Raw genomic sequence first — 18,509 nt, forward strand, 5'->3', positions numbered from 1 at the left:
TGCTGCTGCTTTTTGATGCAGTACATCTCCGTGCCCTCTGAAGGACAGGTTGAGACGTAGGTAAAGGTAAACCCGCCCCCTCCTCCTCCTGATGTAGCAGCCGAATGATACTCCGAAGCATTATGACGCTGGTTGGTCAGAGATGACAGACTTTTCTGGGACACACGTGTTTTGGCGCACAGTTATTTCACAATGTGCACAAGTGTTTTTGTCCTCTTTGTCCACGATCACTTGACATTTCTCCCCCACTTTGCATCTTCATACATCTCTTTATTCCCTCGGATTGGCAGCAGGAAAGCAGTGTGTGTGTGTTTGTGTGTCTGTGTGCCCACCTCTGTCCTCTGCTACTAAGCATGTTTATGTAACTGCACTGGATGAGTAGCCGGCAGCCGGGCTTTAGAGGAGAGCAGGAGGAGGAGGAGGAGGAGGAGGAGGAGGAGGAGGAGGGGAGAGCTCCATCCATCCATGCATTCTCCACTGAGCGTTTGAAATAATGGCTGCATATTCAAATCCACAAGGAGTTTGCCATATTTTCTTCCAGATTGTCTCACTTGAGCTGCTCCAGAGGATTTAATATAAAAACAAAGCTGACATTGCAGCGATAGCATGAACCCAGGAGCTGACAGAAGCACTAATGTGCATTGATTTCTTGGCTTTATGCAGACGAAAGAAGCCCAACACCCATTTCCTCTTGTTAAACTCACATGCCCCATTTATTTTTTGTGCTCCGTAGCCTTGTGTATTTTCATATTGCAGCCGTTATAACGGTGTCAGTCGCGGCCAGTCTCCTGCAACATGCGCGTTTGTCTGTTGTGTCACTTTTTGTGTGTCTGTCTCTCTCCTCAGCCCTTGTTGTTGGCGGGCCAGGCAGGCCGTCCCTATTAAAAGAGCACAAGGGGGATTGTTGTGGCAGCAGCTGCTCTGGTGTGCAGTGTTGAGTGTGTTTGTGTATGTGTGTGTGTCCTGTCTCCTGGCCGTGCAGGGCAGACAGGCCCAGTTCACATGGAGCCGGCTCCTCTTGTGTCCTTTGTTGTCGCTCTGGGAGTCTTTCCCATCGGAGCGTGGTCGGTACAGTATCATGCCGCAAGCAGCGAAGCAGACAGGCAGTTTCTCCTTTTTGTCTCTCTATTTTCTCTGTTTTCTGCTTCCATCTCGCTCACACATAACCCTCCGTATCCTTTTCCGTCTCCCTAATCTGCTTTTCTTCCTCTACTTTTCTCTGAACTATTCTTTCCCTCCACTGTCTCCTTGGCCCTCACCATCCCTCTCGGTCTGTTTGCATTCACCATCTATCTGGACAGATCTGGTTAGCATTCATAAACAGAGCTCTGTAAAGCTTTATCGTTAAGCATCGCCGGGGACAAAGAGTCTACTCGACTGAAAAGGCCGATGTTGGAGTTTTTTCGGAGTAGAGTGTGCGTGGTAGTTGCAGATTTTAGGATGCGGTGTGTCCTGGTTGCAGTGCTGGCTGCAGCCTCGCTGAGAGGCTGGAAGAATGAAGCTGGAGGGGAGAGTGTGTGACGTGTCGATGGCGCACACTCTTTTCTTCAGTTATTTATTTTCTCTGATTCTGGCTGGTACCGGCTGAGGCTATTTGAGGCATGAGTTGTGTGTGTGTGTGTGTGTGTGTGTGTTTGGAGTGCTAATTATTCACAGCCATGTCAACTCTGAGATTCACTTTCAGCCTCCAGAACGTGTCGGTCAGCTGAGTTTTATAAAGTATGACTCAGATGTTGATGTTTTAGACTTCAGAAGAAGAAGCCAAAGTGTAGCTGTTCTGTTTTTACACACTCTCTGCCTGTTTCATTCATCCACCTGACTGCCCTCCTCCTCCTCCTCCTCCTCCTCTTCCTCCTGCCTTCACAACGAACCAGGCGTATTCCAGATGATCCCACCTGGCACTTTCCCCGTGGCTTGCAGCTTTGACCTTGTTCCATTTGCCCAGCAACACCAGTCAAACCCCGGGTAGCAGGCAGGCAGGGATTATTGTCCTGTGGCCCGCTTTCCCCTCCAGCCAACCAGGTTGTTAAATCAGCCCAGGTGAGTCACCAGAGGGAATCAGAATATGAAGAAAGGCAGATTATAGAGAAAATGTCAGCCATGTGACGGCAGATGCCTGAACGCTGTGCCAGAATTTGTTTATTTCCCCCTCCCGCTCACTGCGCCGCGCACCAGCAGATTATTACTTTCAACCACCTACAGCAGGCCGTCCAATCCCCTCTGGCAGCGCTCACGGCCACGGTAGCGAGGGAAAGCTGATTTAGACATCGGCCCACATCCCGACAATCAAATCAGGACTCTGCTGGCAGAATCATATTTCCGAGGTCTCTGTTTTTGACATTGCTGCATGTGTTTTTAATTTGGCAGACTCAATGACCAGAAAGCGATCTACAAGCAGTGTGTTCCCAGATTTCTGTTTCGTAACATTGTTTACTCACATGATAAACACTGGCTGTGAAAGTCCATAGTCTGCACTGACTCGGGAAACAAGTACAGATAGCAGAGTTCAGCTGTTCAACTGTGACCCAGAATAACAGACGGTCACATGTGTAGTGCAGACGCTAGAGACCGTCTGATAACAGACTCTTGTATTTGTCCAGTTTATTTTGTTTTTATTGATGCTCAGTGGAGACGAGCCCTGCTCTCACCATCCATTTTGTGCTCCATTTGTTTCAAGAGAGGAGGTCAGGAGGGACAGAAACAGTCTGGAGGAGGTATTTATCTTTTCCTTCTAGCAGTGAGCTCTCCAGGACGTCGGATCTGGACAGTATCTGTGAAAAGGTCTGACCCTGGGCCGCAGTCATACATCTCCGTCTAATGATGAAGTTGAATGAAGTTATATTTTTTATTTTTCAGGGCTGATACTGATATCTGTCAATACAATTTTAGTAAAAGAAAATCTCATATTCAAAATTTAGAATAAACTGTGATGTTATCTTGAGTTAGTTGTAATTACCCTTTTTAATCAATTTTTATTTTTGATAACTTTAGTTACTAGTTACTTTGCAGATTCAGATTGTTCGGGGTTGATAGGCTATTACTCTTGACATGTAACCAATCAGACAATGCTGTGGGCCCCACACCGAGTTAGATTACTGAGTTGGGTTACCACAGATAGAGTGAGGCAGCTGCATCAAAGCCAAAGTAGTGAGATTCACATAATTTGGACCAATGGTGAATATTGGAGCCGGTAATTGGTCTGGCATGATCTGATATTGCCGTTTTGTTATTGTTCCATCATCATCATAATTAATCTTGTTCCAGGACCATCATTGCAACTGACCAATCATGTTTTTGTATTGTTATAGCTGTGCGACTATACGCCTGTGGAAGAAGTTATCCTTTGTAACACGTTAAATATTGTGAAAGGGTTTATTTTAAACCAAACCATATTTTCCTTAAGCTCATCAGAAAACAGAAAAAAAAGGGAAAATAATAACTGAACAGCACAATAATGTATCTCAAAGTCCTATATCTAACCCACTCAGCCTTGTCAGCTTGATGTGTTTTTCTTCGCGGTTTGGTAAGTTGAAATGATGGTTGTGGAGCATCATTAATTGTAATTTTGTAGGAACAACACCAACACTGCTATTTCAGAGTCTCTGACTACATACAGAGAGAGGCAGAGGCATCAGAGCCAAAGTAGCACATTTATAAGTTAATTTAGCGGCAATCGGACAAAAAAAACACTGTTTATCTTACAAATGCCAAATATCAGATCCAATAATTGGGCTGTCACTATGTTTTGTGGCTCGTGAGGCTGAGACTAGCACCCATCTTCTTTTGAGGTAAAGAGCTATAGCATGTTCTTCAAAAAAAGACCAATACGTATGTGACTCAGTGGATTTAAAAGCAACCTCCAGGCTTTTTTGGCCTCTCCAAAGTGTTGGATGAGAGCGAGTGTGACTGCTACCAGAAGGTCAGGATGGATGCTGTGTTGACATGGTAACGTGTGAATGACGAGGTGGGATAGGGGCTAAATTGGTTCTTTGTTGGTGGCGCAGCTGTCACCTAAAGGGAGGTTCCCCCTATGGGGCCCAGCAGGACTCCCCTTAATGAGGAGACGAGTGATGGAGACACAGATGACTCTGCTGCTGCTGCTACTGATGCTGCTGCGTGAGTGTGAATGTGACGAGCACCTCCTGTGTATGTTAAAGGTCTGTTAATATGTGGTGAGAGGTCCAGCTGCTTTTGTTAGGCTTCAGTACCTTGAAACCCAATCTAAAAAACTGGAGTAGCATTTGCTGAGTGGCACAGAATAACTGCCTTCCCCAGTGGATTGCTGGGAGTAGTGGGATTATTGGATCCTGCCAGACACGCCCCAGGCATGTGTGTGTGAGTGTGTGTTCTCTGAACCTGATCCCCCCTGCATCACCAGCTGCCATGTACACACACACACACACACACACACACACACACTAATAAAGTGTGATACAATAACTGTACCAGTGAAGTCTCTCTCTGTCAGTATGTACAGTATGTTCATATACTAAAGTTCCCATGGTGCATTGTGCTATTGACCACTGACATAAGGTCGCCTTAAGAGAGGCGATAAATGAAAGGAAGTGTGTGGAGGAGATATGGAGGGGGAGGGCTGAATACGGTCTGTTTGTACAAGCTTGTTTCTAGAGGCCTGTAGAGGGATTAAAGGATCAGCCCCTGATAATTTCTCTAGCTCTCTCTCTCTCTCCCTCTATCTCCCTTCCCCTCTTTCTTCTTTTTAATGATTCAGTTCAGCATCCACATTGTTTCTTTCTCTAAAGAGATTCGTGCAAGCATTTTTTCAACATCAGAGGGACGTATGTCAGCGCGTCCTTCGGCCCAGTCATCACGGTCACTTTCGGAAAGTTCCTGTAAATAAATGACTGTAAGCGAAACCCTTCTTGATGAGGGGCAGACATTATTCATGCGATTCTATGCCCATAGAGATCTTCCATTAGAGATTAATGGGAAGGAGCGAGAGGTCCGTTTCCTATTCTTGGTGTCAGATATAGATGCATAGACTCGGCCCTGATTCAGGTGAGAGGAAAGAGATTGGGCAGAGAGAGTACAAATGGATGAAAATTATAAGAAGTTGAAAGGCGTCAGATTTTCTCTCAGACTGAGCTCTGTAGTCATTATTCAGGCGAGATAATTGTGCAGTTTTAGTAAGGTTATATAGGGGTGACTGTGCGTGCTGGGCTTGTCTTCATGTGCGTGTTTCTCCTGCCCAGCCGACCACATCCACCCACCGCGGCCCACGTCACAAGCCCAGCTCCGAGAGTCGTCCACGGGGTGGAATTACAGCGCGGGCCTCTACTCGAACGGCTCGATTGTCTCGGCTTTGGAGGGGACGGATTTATTGGATATCTGAGAGAGCATTCTCTCCTTCCCCTGCACTCTCAGCAACCTGCTTAGAGACAGGCCTGCATTATAGATGAGCTCCTGGCAGCCGCTACACTCTCACAGCGCTCAGGTTACCCCACACAGATACAGTACATGCATTCGCACAAATGTGTAAGCAGCATCTGTGTGGAGCAACTGTGAGCGTCACTTTGAGTCCTGTCGGGAACTTTTAATATCCAGTTTCTCTTTCCACATATTTTCCCTTCTTTATTATCAAGTATCCAAAAAGGCAACAAATGCATTATTAAAAACACACATTCGCATCATTTCAGCAGCAAAATGATCTGTATTAGAGGGATCTCTTGATTGTGGTTTGACCTACGCTGAGGAAGAGCTGTGCATTCATGCCCACGTTCCCCCGCAGAGGGCAACATAACCGAAGTGCGTCTGGATTGGACTTCCTGTCTGCCCTGTCGCCCTCAGAAAACGTCCACGTAACACAGATCCAGCTCACTGCTCTGCCTCTCTGTCTCCTCCCTCCTGGACTTTGATCTTCTGTTCCCGACTGTACAGCCTTGCACTATCTCTCTCTCTCACTCTGTGTTTTCTACTGCCCCCTCAAACTTGATTGGATTTCTAAGGCCATGTCCTCATGGGTTTAAAACAGGGGGGGAATCAAGTGTCATTTGCAAAGCAATTGATTCAGTGTTTTGTACAGCTTTTTTTGGCCTGGATTGGTAAACAAGCACAGAGCGGCTGGATAAATGGCCATCTGTTTGTCAGAAAACACGGTGTAAGTTACGGCTGCAACAAAATACAGCCCCCACGTGTAGGATTTTAACATTTCTGACTTTTGAGTGGTAGTGTTGAAAAGGAAACTGTTGGAAAGAGCATTGCACGCCGTCTGAAATAGGGAGATAATAAAAAGAAAGAAAGACAAACTACAAACTAAAACTTTTGCTATCGTAATAATTTGATGTAAGACAATATAATCAGAATTTTGATATTTACAATATTAATGAGGCAATAATACAAACTCGAACCTGACTTGTTCGGTCATGAAAATGAAGAGTTTGTTTATTTAGTTTGTTTAAGCATAAAAAGATCTTTGTCTTCTGATTTCTTCCCCCAAACTACATAGTGCACCTTTAAACAACAACAACTATGGTAGTGAGGCAATGTTTTTAGGACTAGGTTCCTGTTTTGTATCTTTGTTCACTGTCTCCACTGATCTACAGGTGCCAGTCACATCATCATGATTTTAATTGTTTGTTTTTTTCTTCAGTGAAAATTGAACTTTACCTGCTCAAATTGCAATATCAATTAAGATAATCGTTATATAATTTTTCCCCATATCGTGCAGCCCTACAGACAACATGTTGCTCTGTGTTTAGGCGTTTAGGAAAGGTGCATCCCTTTCTTGACCCTGGTTCGGCAGCATCTCTTGTGTGACACTAATAGGCAGATTGAGATGATACAGATTTTCAGTGATTCAGCGACTGAAAGGAAACTAGTAGGTTTGCTGTGCGGCAGGTCACCGGCCTGTGGTGGCTATGGCTAGCTGGCTGGTTAAGCAGTGAGAACGGGCTGTGTGTGCCAGATGTTTCACTCTCAGCAGCACTAATACACAGCAAGACTTCCCCGCTAATCCCCGCTATACTGTTACTGCCTCACAGAGAACATAGTAAAGCCCCACTGTGTGTGTGTGTGTGTGTGTGTGTGTGTGTGTGTGTGTGTGTGTGTGTGTGTGTGTGTGTGATTGGTTAAGTCCAACTGTTTCCCTGAAATTTCCCAGAATTCCTACTTTGCAACGTCTTTCATTTAGCAACACTGTCTCTTATGCTGTTTTGAATCCTGATATTTTTTTACCTCCCTCGCCCTGCAGTGTTTTCACTCCATAGTTAAAAATAATCATAATTAATGTAAGCTCTTTCAATCCCAGATCTATGAGAGGAAATGAGAGGATTGCATTTCTCTTTGTGAAAGTAATAGAGCCCCATGGCAACAGTTATATTCATGTTTACGTTGCATCAGAAGTGTCTGCGGTCATCTAAGTGTTTTTTTTTAATCTGCATTTCATTTGCCACTCATTTTATAATTTTAGCTAACCTGTCTCTCTGTCTTGTTCTGTATCTGCAGGTGATTTTCAGCATTCAGTCAAACCAGTGTGTTAGGACGCGCCCGACTCCTCATCACTGGGTAGCCCATGCACATGCACGACACCATGGGTAGTTCCCCCGAGGTGCTCTCGTGGACTTCCTGCCCCAGTCTGCTGGTGGGTAAGCTGAAGGAGGAGCTCAAACTCACCGTGGTCGGGGAGGCCATGAAGAAATCAAACTCGCCCAACTCCCAACCTCAGCCTCCTCAGGCCCCTGCCTCCAATTTACCTCCTCAGATTATCACAGACCTGGCCCCGCCAACGCACCTGCCCGTTCCCCTGCAGACGCTGCAGACGCCGGGCCAGGATGAGGACTCAATGCTGGGGGGTATAAGTCCCCCGAACACAGCCTTGAGCGTGGACTCGACTCGGAGCGAGGGTGGGCACTTTGACAACAGCGTGCTCCAGCTGCAGGAGCATGACCACGAGGAAGCAGGATCGCCGGCCTCGTGCGAGCACGGTGGATGTGGCAGTGGGATGGAGGAGCAGATGGGAGAAGGGGAATGTCCCATGCACCAGAGTGGAGAGGGGAGACAGGGCCACCACCATCACCACCCTGATGACATCAAGCTGCACTTCCACCGAGCCGGGCCGGGGTCAGGCGGCTTCTTAGAGGGGCTGTTTGGATGTCTGCGGCCTGTCTGGAATATCATAGGGAAGACCTACTCCACAGAGTACAAGCTACAACAGCAAGGTTGGTTCTGTTTGCTTTTTCATTCCTGCGTGGCTTAAATTAAGGAAACTAAATGCTTTGAGTTTAACTCAGACATCCCTTTAAGGCCTCAGAGAAACACACTTTAGATTCCCTCCCCGTTTCTGCTAACCGTAACTGAACATCCATCTTTAGCTTCGTCCTACTGTGTGTTGCGTGTGAAGCTATACAGCTGTCAGTTTGAATTGAGGTCATGCTAAAGGTAGACTCACCTTGCTGCAGGGCTGCCTGCACAGGCTGGACACAGAGGCTACAGGATACGAGCCGAGGTCAGACAGAACTGGGCTGGGTTTTGTGGTTGGTCAGCTAATGTCTAAATGTGGTGGGCTGGAGATCTCAGCAGCATACTGTAGCTTCGCTGCTACGCTTCCAAACCACATAACGAGGATGGAAGAGCATATGACTCACTGTTTGAACTGTTTCTAAGTCATTTATAGCAGTGTTGCACAGAGCTTTGGGTTTATTTTTTGCTCAGTGTGGCTTAAAAATATGAAATACGATATTTAGTGTTACCATGTTTAACCATGTTTTCTGTGTTTTGTTGTGCTGTGCCACACATCTGTAAATTTCATTTAGGATGCTTCCAGGAGAAATAAACTACATGACATTTAAGTTTCACATTTTAAAGGGGTAGTTTGACATTTTCCCTTTTTATTTTCACTTCCTGGAGTCTCGTTGTCATTGTGAGGTTGCCAGACAAACAGTGGAACTTCAAGGAAGCAACTTCGCCCAGCCATGAAATAGTCCTGCAGATCAGATGAGCAACATCCTCAAATGACGATTTCAAAGAGAGTTTAAGAGAGAGTTTATTGTTGGTTCTCATTCCTAAGTCATTCAGACAGAACATCAACCACCAATAATCAAAGTTGACCAACCGAAAGAGTCTGTATTTGACAACCTGAGAATGAACCAACTCTCTTTCTCCAGAGTCACCTACTGCACCTTTTAAAGAGCAAATGTGACAGCACATTGGTGTTGTTTTATGTCAAAGATCAAAATTAGATAATTATGATTCAAGAAAATATTGGAATACAGTTAAACATAGTATAACAAACAAAACAGTTGGTCACCTATGTATTGATACAGGCGTTATACTGATGATTATACATGTCAATAGATATTTTCTCTATCCCTTGAACAGCAGTAACATTATCGATTCACTCAGTGTTTCTTGGAGGTTCAACCTGTTAACCTACGGCGTTCCTGCTGGCAGCTGATATCTTTATCTTTCTGTATTTGTCTTGCACAAATAAATGACATTTTAGCTTGTCGACCCAAACTTGGAAGAACATTGTAATATGAACACCTTTTTTTTTAGCTTTAATTTTGAAAAAGTATACTTCACTTGTTTCCAGACATGTGGGAGGTTCCATTTGAGGAGATCTCGGAGCTGCAGTGGCTCGGCAGCGGTGCACAAGGAGCCGTCTTCTTGGGCAAGTTCCGCTCTGAAGAGGTGGCCATCAAGAAGGTGCGTGAGCAGAAGGAGACGGACATTAAACACCTGCGGAAACTCAAGCATCCAAACATCATCAGCTTCAAGTAAGTCTACAACCGCTTGCATGCTGCCTGATATTTTCTTCTTGTTTTAGATGGTAGGTCTCTGGTTGACAGGTGTTGATCTCTAAATGTGTTTTCACCATCTTAGGGGCGTGTGCACTCAGGCACCCTGTTACTGCATCATCATGGAGTACTGTGCCCAGGGCCAGCTGTATGAGGTGTTGAGGGCGGGGAGGAAAGTGACCCCCAGGATGCTGGTGGACTGGGCCTCAGGCATCGCCAGCGGCATGAACTACCTACACCTGCACAAGATCATCCACAGAGATCTCAAGTCTCCCAAGTGAGTTTCTGCTTCATGAGCAATCTTTATTTGATCAAAAACCATTGAGCAGGACCCTGATTTACACTTGTGTTGAATTACAATAAAAATACAGTTAAATTAAATGAAATTGCTGCAATATAAAAAGCAGAAAGTTTGATATTCCCTTCTGATCTCCAGGAAAGTTTAGTATGTTTTTTTCTGTCCTTAACATGCAGCAGCTGATCTGTAATTTTCAGGAAACAGCTCAACAGCCTTTTTCAAGATGTCTTAGCCCACAGCAACAACAACAATTCATCCTTTCAGCTCTGACATTAACTCAAAGGCCATTCTCAGAATTCATAAAAGCTAGTCGCCCCATCGTAAGAGTAAGACACAGTGTCCTGTCTCCTCCTGCTCGTCCTGTCTCATCCCCTGCACACTGTAGCCCTGTTCCTCTAATCAATATCTTCATGCCGCAGCAGTGCCAAACACTGTATTAGTCAGCAGAACGATCGCGGGCTGAATGTGCTTGAAAGGTCAGCCTCATTCGGCTAATGGGGTGATTCAGATGCAGAAATGTGCTTCTGTAACAGCTGAGTCTTTAAGGCTTAGATTGAAATGCTGCAAAATGAACTCACACTGCTTTAAAACCAGTCGAATGTAACAGGAAAAACTTGGTGTTTAACTGAGGGCGTCTGACCTAGATTAATCTGTCTGAAAGCGCTCAGGTCCAAGATGAAAGTAAACATGTTTTTACAAAAACTATAGAATTCCTATACAGTAGATCATCAATAGATCATCACAAGACATCTGTAAAGTAGGAGATATTGTCTGTCCTTTTTGGTCTGACCTTGCCAACAAGTCTTCTGTGTCTTCTGTTTTAGTGTTTTGGTCACCCACAACGACACTGTGAAAATCTCTGACTTTGGAACGTCCAAAGAGCTCAGCGACAAAAGTACAAAGATGTCATTTGCCGGTACGGTGGCCTGGATGGCACCGGAAGTGATAAGAAACGAGCCTGTGTCTGAAAAAGTGGACATCTGGTGAGTACTGACACAAATTTAAAATGTTCGAAAATAGAAAACATCATAGATAAAAGTCAGTGGTGAGTCCTTACTCTCTTAACTCATGTGTTGCAGGTCATTTGGAGTTGTGTTATGGGAGCTGCTGACCGGAGAGATTCCCTACAAAGACGTGGACTCTTCCGCCATTATTTGGGGCGTTGGCAGCAACAGTCTTCACCTCCCTGTCCCCTCCACCTGCCCGGATGGCTTCAAAATCCTCATGAAACAAACATGGTGAGTGTGGATCACGTATTGTGTTTAGTAGCATCGTTGTCCACCACATCTGCTAAAATATTGAAGTTACAAAGGTTTATTTTTCAAGATAAAAGCTAATGATGCACCACACAGGATTACCCCAAACTGCAACTTAAAATCGGGGCATTCTTACCAATTACATTTTCTCCCCTCTTCCTTTTTTTGCTGATTCAAGGCAAGGCAAACCCAGGAATAGGCCTTCATTCCGTCAGATCCTCCTACACCTCGACATTGCCTCTGCTGATGTCCTCGGAGCTCCTCAGGAGACCTATTTCAAGTCCCAGGTTAGCACTATAACACAATAACCTTCTCTTTATTTAAGTCACAAGGTTCTGGACGCTTCTTTTCTTAAAATAAGTTTGATACGCGCTTACAATGAGTGTAGAGCTCAAGCCAAAGACAGTAGTTCAAGATGATATTGTTTCTTTTTGACACAGCGCAGGGTTTAAATCATCTGATGACGTTTCTGTCTTCGAGTGGGTTGTCAGCATTATTTTCTCTGTCCATCCATATTACAGTCAGAGTGGAGGGAGGAAGTGAAGAAACATTTTGAGAAGATCAAAAGTGAAGGCACCTGCATCCACAGGCTGGACGAAGAGCTGATCCGACGCAGGCGGGATGAACTCAGGTAAGATAGAGGAAAACACAACCTCATTTCATAAAAACATGTTTTCTGTTAATGGGATGGATTATCTCTGTCTGTCAGTAACAAGTAAACAAATTATGTAGCATCTCCTACTCTACTGTACAGAAGTATTTTTCCATTTAAATGCATCAGAAAGGCTTTCGCATGTTAGACCATTGTGTGTTTTAACGGCAATTTAATTACTTGTGTGTGGAATTATTACTTGGTGTGAACGATGTAAACATTTGTCTGCATGTCCTGTACACATTCAGGCACGCTCTGGACATCCGGGAGCACTATGAGAGGAAACTGGAGCGGGCCAACAACCTCTACATGGAGCTCAGTGCCATCATGCTGCAGCTGGAGGTCCGAGAGAAGGAGCTAATGAAGTACGTAAAGTTATTTATCACTGCTCCTTCCTTCCATTATCAAGCCTTACTGGTTGTCAGTGTTTCCTCTTTGTCAAAATTATTTCAAAGTAATGGAACTTTTTTAATTATTACAATGGCCTGGCAAGACAACTGAGAGCATATTCATCTAGCGAGAAGAACAGAAGAAGTAAAAAGTCACTGCACAATAGGGCATTTTTTGAGTCACATCACATATCCGCCTGAGCTTCTTCGGCATTTATTTGTCTTTGCTGGGGAATGACTCAATTAAAAACAGTGCCAATTTATTTCCTCCCTTCATTTGCTGCCAGTTCCTTGACTTATTTCTTTCAACCTGTGAGGCTTTCTCTCCTGTTCTGAATATTTGCTGTGTATGTGGTCTTGTGTTTCACAGAAACTGACACGTTAATAGTTTTTTAAAATTTACTTAAAGGTGCACTACACTGCATGTTGTTTTGGGGAAGAAAATGAGAAGAGAAAGATCTTCATTTATATTTTTTTATGCCTAAACAAACTAAATAATGAAACTGTCTTCATTTTCATTACTGAATTAATGGAATAAACAAACTGACCTTAAGGACAATGCAATTTCATACTGTTAACTTTGTTTATATGTGGCGGACCCTGCCACCTTTCTAGCTTCAAACAGTGTTCTAGGGACCTTTATTTTTTTTTCTCTGACAACAGCTCGTTTATTCAGTTATGGGAAAAATAAATATTTCTGAGTTTCTGATATTTCTAATGTTTGTATTATTACCTCATTAATATTGTAAATATTCGGAGTTTGAATTTCTTCTCCAAAACTACATAGTGCCCCTTTAAATTCTTTCTTGTAAAATCATATCAGTCCAGTGTTTGGAGTAAAGATAACGCTCTGTAGAACTGAATGTGAATGCTGTTTATTGTTCTATAACTCTAAACTAATCCAGACATCCCTGCAGGAGAGAGCAGGCAGTGGAGAAGAAATATCCTGGCACCTACAAGCGTCACCTGGTCAGACCCATCGTCAGGTCCAACGCCGTGGAGAAGCTCATTAAGAAGAAAGGAAGCATTTCCCACAAACCTGGGATGCCCCCCACTAAAAGGTATGAAACTAAACACAAAAAGCATTAGCATAGCATGCCGTTTCTAGATGGGATTTACACTCAGTTATATTGAATAAGTGACTATCCTTCTTAGCTTAGATACATTTCGTTAATGCCGCTGAATGCATTTCTTACAGGCCTGACTTGCTCCGTTCTGATGGCATCCCCAGCGTCGACGCTCTCCCCTCCCCCTCGCCACTATCAGCCAGCCCGAAGGTGTCCACGCCTCCCGGCAAAGCCCGGTACAGAAGCAAGCCTCGTCACCGCCGCGCCAACAGCAAAGGAAGCCACAGTGAGTTCCCTGGGCTGCTGAAGCCTATCGCTGGGCCGTTAGAAGAGGTACAGTCTCTTCAGGAGCAGCAGTTCCACCATCACCACCACCACCTCCCACCCACCGAGGGGCCCTTCCTCCCCTTGAAGGGCCGCGAAGAGGCCGTCGTCAACTGTGCCAACAACCTGCGCTACTTCGGCCCCGCCGCCGCCCTCCGTAGCCCTCAGACGGACCACCTGCAGCGCCGCGTGTCTGGCTCCAGCCCTGACCTCATATCCACTGCTGTGGATGCAGACACACGACAGCGGACTTCATCCACCAGCTCCAATCCTGTCCCAGGTGCTGGTGCTGGTTCTTTGTGTCCCTGCTGCCAGGCTCACCCCTTCCCTGGCTGCCTACACTGTCAGGAGACCCCGCCTGCATCCAACCACCCAGAGTTGCCCCACTACTCACTGCTCAACACCCAGGAAAGCGCCCCGACCTCTTTGGTGGTTCCAGGCAAAGATCTGGCATTAGAGGGAGAGGCTACGAAGAAGGCCGAGCCACAGGAACAAGAGGCATGCCAACACAGTCACGCCCTGCCCAGTGCACTGCCCCGCACTCTCAGACCTCTCAGGAAGGTGAGCACAGCTGGAGGCCTTGAATCAGTCTGTACTGTGTATTGTGTTAGGTGAAAGATGGGTGATTAACAGCTGTAATTGCTTCTCTCACAGGGTGGCGATGAGTCATCTGAGGAGGAGGAGGGGGAGGTTGATAGTGAAGTGGAGTTTCCAAGGAGACAGAGGTAAAATACAGTTTGATACCTTGACCGTCACTGTGTTGTAACACTGTTACATCATGTGGTGCAAGAAAAGAAAACTACAAAGTGTTATATGGCTGAAAAGATCAGTATAGGTACACGTTAATAATTGTTCCTCTGCTCCCTCACAGACCTCACCGCTGTATGAGCAGCTTCCAGTCCTACTCCACCTTCAGCTCAGAGAACCTGTCGGTGTCTGACGGAGAGGAGGGAAACACCAGCGACCACTCCCACAGCGGGCCCCTGGAGAGGATGAGCGCCAGTCAGGAGGAGCACCTGGACGAGCTGCTGTCGCACACACCGGACATCCCCATCGACATCTCCACCCAGTCTGACGGCCTCTCTGACAAGGAGTGCGCCGTCCGCAGGGTGAAGACCCAGATTTCGCTGGGAAAACTGTGCTCGGATGAACACAGCTACGAGGTCAGTACTGTGGATGAGTGTGGTCCTGTTGTGTTAGGTCAGTATTTTTAGCAGCGTGCCTCCAGGGATAGCAATGTCAGTCTGTTTGGTCCAGACCGAAATAAATCAACAACTAGTGGACAGATTCAAAAGGCCGTTCTTTGTCGTTTATGAAAATAAATACTTTTTTTTGACATTTAATAAACTAAAAGATTAGTTGTACCCTATTATATGTCTTAATACTGTACATAGATATTATGTAGATTAAAATGCAGTTAACAAGCAAAGCATTAAAATATCAAAGTCCATGATCACATTAGCTGCCCTCTGTGCTGATGTCCTTGCGTCCGTCTCTCTCATCTCTCTCTCAGAACCCGCTCCAGTTCGGGGACTCGGACTGTGATTCGTCAGAAGCAGAGTGCTCCGATGCCACCATCAGAAACAACAAAGTCGGTGCTCCTTCCTCATGGTGAAACCCGCCCTAGGGCTCGCTTCTGTTTTGTTTTGGTTTTTTTGCCTGGAGGCCGTCGTGTCCCACTCTGCCCTGCAGAAAACACAGCAATAAGAGGACGACAGTGTAAACAAAAGCTCCCTATAGCAAAAGCCCCCATGCAATCTCTCCCAGAACCACCTCCAACCCCCTACCCTTCCCTTCATAAGACCCTCATCTCTAGCACAGCATCCAGGCAACCCATGGCAGGGATTCCCTTTTGAATGATAATGTACAGTAGATAGTGTAACATTCATAATTTATTTTTGTCTGAGTTTTGAAGGAAAATTCAGGACTTCTGTATGTTCTCTGATCTGAACAGAGAACAAAAACCTGACATTTTGAAACTGAGCATGGGCTAACTGTGTGTTGGGGAGAGACTGAGATGATGATGAGAAGGAGGATGTGTTGTGGCGCTGACGTATCAGACGCTGACAACTAGCAGTGAGGAGTTAGGTCACTGCTATTGCGGGATTGCTCTCAGCATCTTACCGTTTCAGACCAAAATCCCCAACCAACAAGGACTCCCTTCTCCTCAAGTAAGACCGACCTGCTTTCATATGAGTTTACAGTGCAGACAGTTCCCCTCACCTCCTCTCCTTCCATCCCGTCCCCACCATGCTGAGTGGGGAATGGGGAGCTCATAAAAAAAAAAAACGTGTGAACACCAGCATGAACAACCTGCCTCGCAACCGGACTCCCTCCCTCCCTAAAAAAAAAAAGAAAAACACCACATGTGTCTCGTCATCAGGATCCCCGCTGAACTGTCCCAGCATGCACACGCAGCTTGCTAAACGCAAAAAAAGCTGCCAGAAGACTGCATGAAGGGGACAAGCTAGCAGAGCAGCAGAGATGAAGAGATTTAAAAAAATACATAAATAAAAAAAGACTCTTCCTCTGTGACCCAGCTCATCCTTCCTCGAGACACGCCAACGTCATTGTCATCATCAATCAGATGTCATGACCAGAGTCGTTGAGGGAGTTATCAGTGTGAATGTGTGCGTGTGTGTACGTGTGTGTACGTGTGTGTGTGTGTGTGTGTGTGTGTGTGTGCGTGTGTGTGTGTGTGTGAAGCCCTCTCCTCTCCATTAGACATCACAGTTTCAAGTCTCATCTCAGGATTGTTCGAGGACTGCGAGAAACTGGACTGGACCAATTGTCGTATGTAGGAGTCTTCTTCGAGTGGCACATATTTACGGACCATGCTAGCCTTGATGTTCAACCCATTGTTGTTAATGTTGTAGACATGTAGAGCGTTTTAGTTGCAATCCAGGTGCAGTATCTCATTTCTTCTAATTACTAGGTGCAGCGTCTCCCATGTACCATTTTTTAGCAGGGTAATAAGTCTCAAAAATGCTCATCGTTTTGTTTTTTTTTGTGCTGTAGTGATTTAAACAGCAATAATATACAGTAAATCGGAGCTCAGGTGAGAATGAAGTTGCTGGCTCAGGATCCGCGGCGTCTAGCTGGCTAGACACACTACAGTGACTGGTGGCTAGAGGAGAGCAGCAAGTGTCAAACAGCTTATTTTAAATTGTCCCATTAATTTCGTGATCTTGCCTTTCCAGATATTGATGCTCAGGTTTTTATGTTGCCGATTGACAGCAGGAGCAATATAATCACAGCCACCAGATGGCGACAGTTACAATGACTTTCTTCTCCTTGTGTTATGTAACGTCCTGGTTCGATTCCTTCAAATGATCTGCTGTTTCCCAAGAACCCCAGCAATATTATCTCTATTTTGTCTTGTCGTCTATGAAAAGGGATACTGCACCTGCGAGAGCTTTATTTTTATCCCTGTTATCCTCCTTACTACTTACTTCGCCAGCCAGGGTTGAATTTAACGATAATGATGTCAAGATGTCAGCTCAAGTGTATGCAGACGGCTGAGTTTCAAAAGTTAGGAAATATAAGCCAGAGACAAGGCCACAGAGCATTCACACTGCTCTTGGTTTTCAAACAACCTCATCTCAGTGTTAGTTACACCTGTACATAAACATCTGTAAAACGTAATGTAATCCTTTCTTGTCTTCTCCCTTTAACGTATCGCACAGCTCCGACAGCTTCGAGCTCCTGTCGATGATGAAATTGATCAGAAAATGTGTATTACATCAGTATTGAAGACTACAGGAGGGTGTGAGTCGTAAGAACCGAGTAGCACAAGGTGAATCTAAAACTGTACTGATGGATAAATGACCGAAAGCAGCTGCTGCCTTTCCTCGATCCTCCTTCAACCTTCTTCACTCTGTTTACGTACGTGTGAAATAACCTAGTGTATTGTAATGACTGGGTAATCCGATCAAGCTGTTAATAATAACATTGTCTTTCTGGCATATATCCTGTGAAGTATGATTGTTGTAAAGTTTTAATTTAATTTTGATTCTTGTTTTTTTTTTTTTTTTTCTTTGTAGCTGGCCTACATGATTATTGAATTAATTTATTACGAATGACTGGAAAAAGGTGTTGAGTTTCTTTTTAATTTCAGGCAGCTTCAGAAATGTCATGACCTATGATTTCTCCTGAAAAGTATTATTTAAAGGAAGCACAATGAAGTGGTACGGGAAGAGGACAGTATTTGTATGGGAGAACAAAGGCATTGTCATATCACGGGAATCTGATGTCATTTTTATCTTTGTGACCCTGCAGGGGACCATTCATCATTTAGATCATGATTTAGCAGACTTAACATCAGTATTTAGTAACATCAAGTGTTTCTAAAGCTTTTGTTATCTCGACAAAAGCTATAAGGAGTCACTCAGTCAGTGGACTGTCACAGCAGGGTAAATGAAACACTAAGCCTGAAGGCAGAGATCCCTCCCTCTCATTTTTAATCAAAATACCAGTTACTTACATTTGAATTTCTGTGAAATTGTCTCTAACTGTGGACATCATGTTGCCTCATCCCATGTATCAAACATCTGTTTTCTTTGTTACTTTCATTTCCAAACTCCCTTTCCTGTTGAATGGCATTACGATCAACCAATCCTGTCAGTTTCCTGTATTATCCAGTGTACAGTGCAAAGGGTATCTGGGAGAATAAAATCAGAGCAAACAACTGCATGGAATAAATGCTGATGTACTGTACCCAACATGTGGTGGTCTGTCTCTTCTGTCATACAGTAGATATGATTTGCAG

General features: G+C 44.9%; 1 protein-coding gene across 4 annotated transcripts in view; it reads left to right on the forward strand.

Annotated features, from left to right (window-relative positions):
• Positions 1-18,464, forward strand: part of map3k13 (mitogen-activated protein kinase kinase kinase 13) — a 32,928-nt gene extending 14,464 nt beyond the window's left edge. For 3 of the 4 annotated variants that reach the window (XM_084362990.1, XM_084362992.1, XM_084362991.1), the window contains 13 exons: positions 7,465-8,177; positions 9,551-9,734; positions 9,841-10,032; positions 10,878-11,036; positions 11,133-11,291; positions 11,488-11,596; positions 11,831-11,940; positions 12,210-12,326; positions 13,256-13,411; positions 13,549-14,302; positions 14,396-14,466; positions 14,613-14,904; positions 15,255-18,464. In XM_084362990.1, the coding sequence (XP_084219116.1) occupies positions 7,532-8,177; positions 9,551-9,734; positions 9,841-10,032; positions 10,878-11,036; positions 11,133-11,291; positions 11,488-11,596; positions 11,831-11,940; positions 12,210-12,326; positions 13,256-13,411; positions 13,549-14,302; positions 14,396-14,466; positions 14,613-14,904; positions 15,255-15,356 (3,051 nt within the window). In that variant the 5' untranslated portion in view covers positions 7,465-7,531 and the 3' untranslated portion in view covers positions 15,357-18,464. The remainder of the gene's footprint in view (positions 1-7,464; positions 8,178-9,550; positions 9,735-9,840; positions 10,033-10,877; positions 11,037-11,132; positions 11,292-11,487; positions 11,597-11,830; positions 11,941-12,209; positions 12,327-13,255; positions 13,412-13,548; positions 14,303-14,395; positions 14,467-14,612; positions 14,905-15,254) is intronic. The other variant, XM_084362993.1, reaches the window with a different exon arrangement.
• The last annotated feature ends 45 nt before the right edge of the window (positions 18,465-18,509 follow it).

Source organism: Pagrus pagrus (genome assembly GCF_965226575.1).
Source record: "Pagrus pagrus genome assembly, chromosome: 9".
Classification (NCBI taxonomy): domain Eukaryota; kingdom Metazoa; phylum Chordata; class Actinopteri; order Spariformes; family Sparidae; genus Pagrus; species Pagrus pagrus.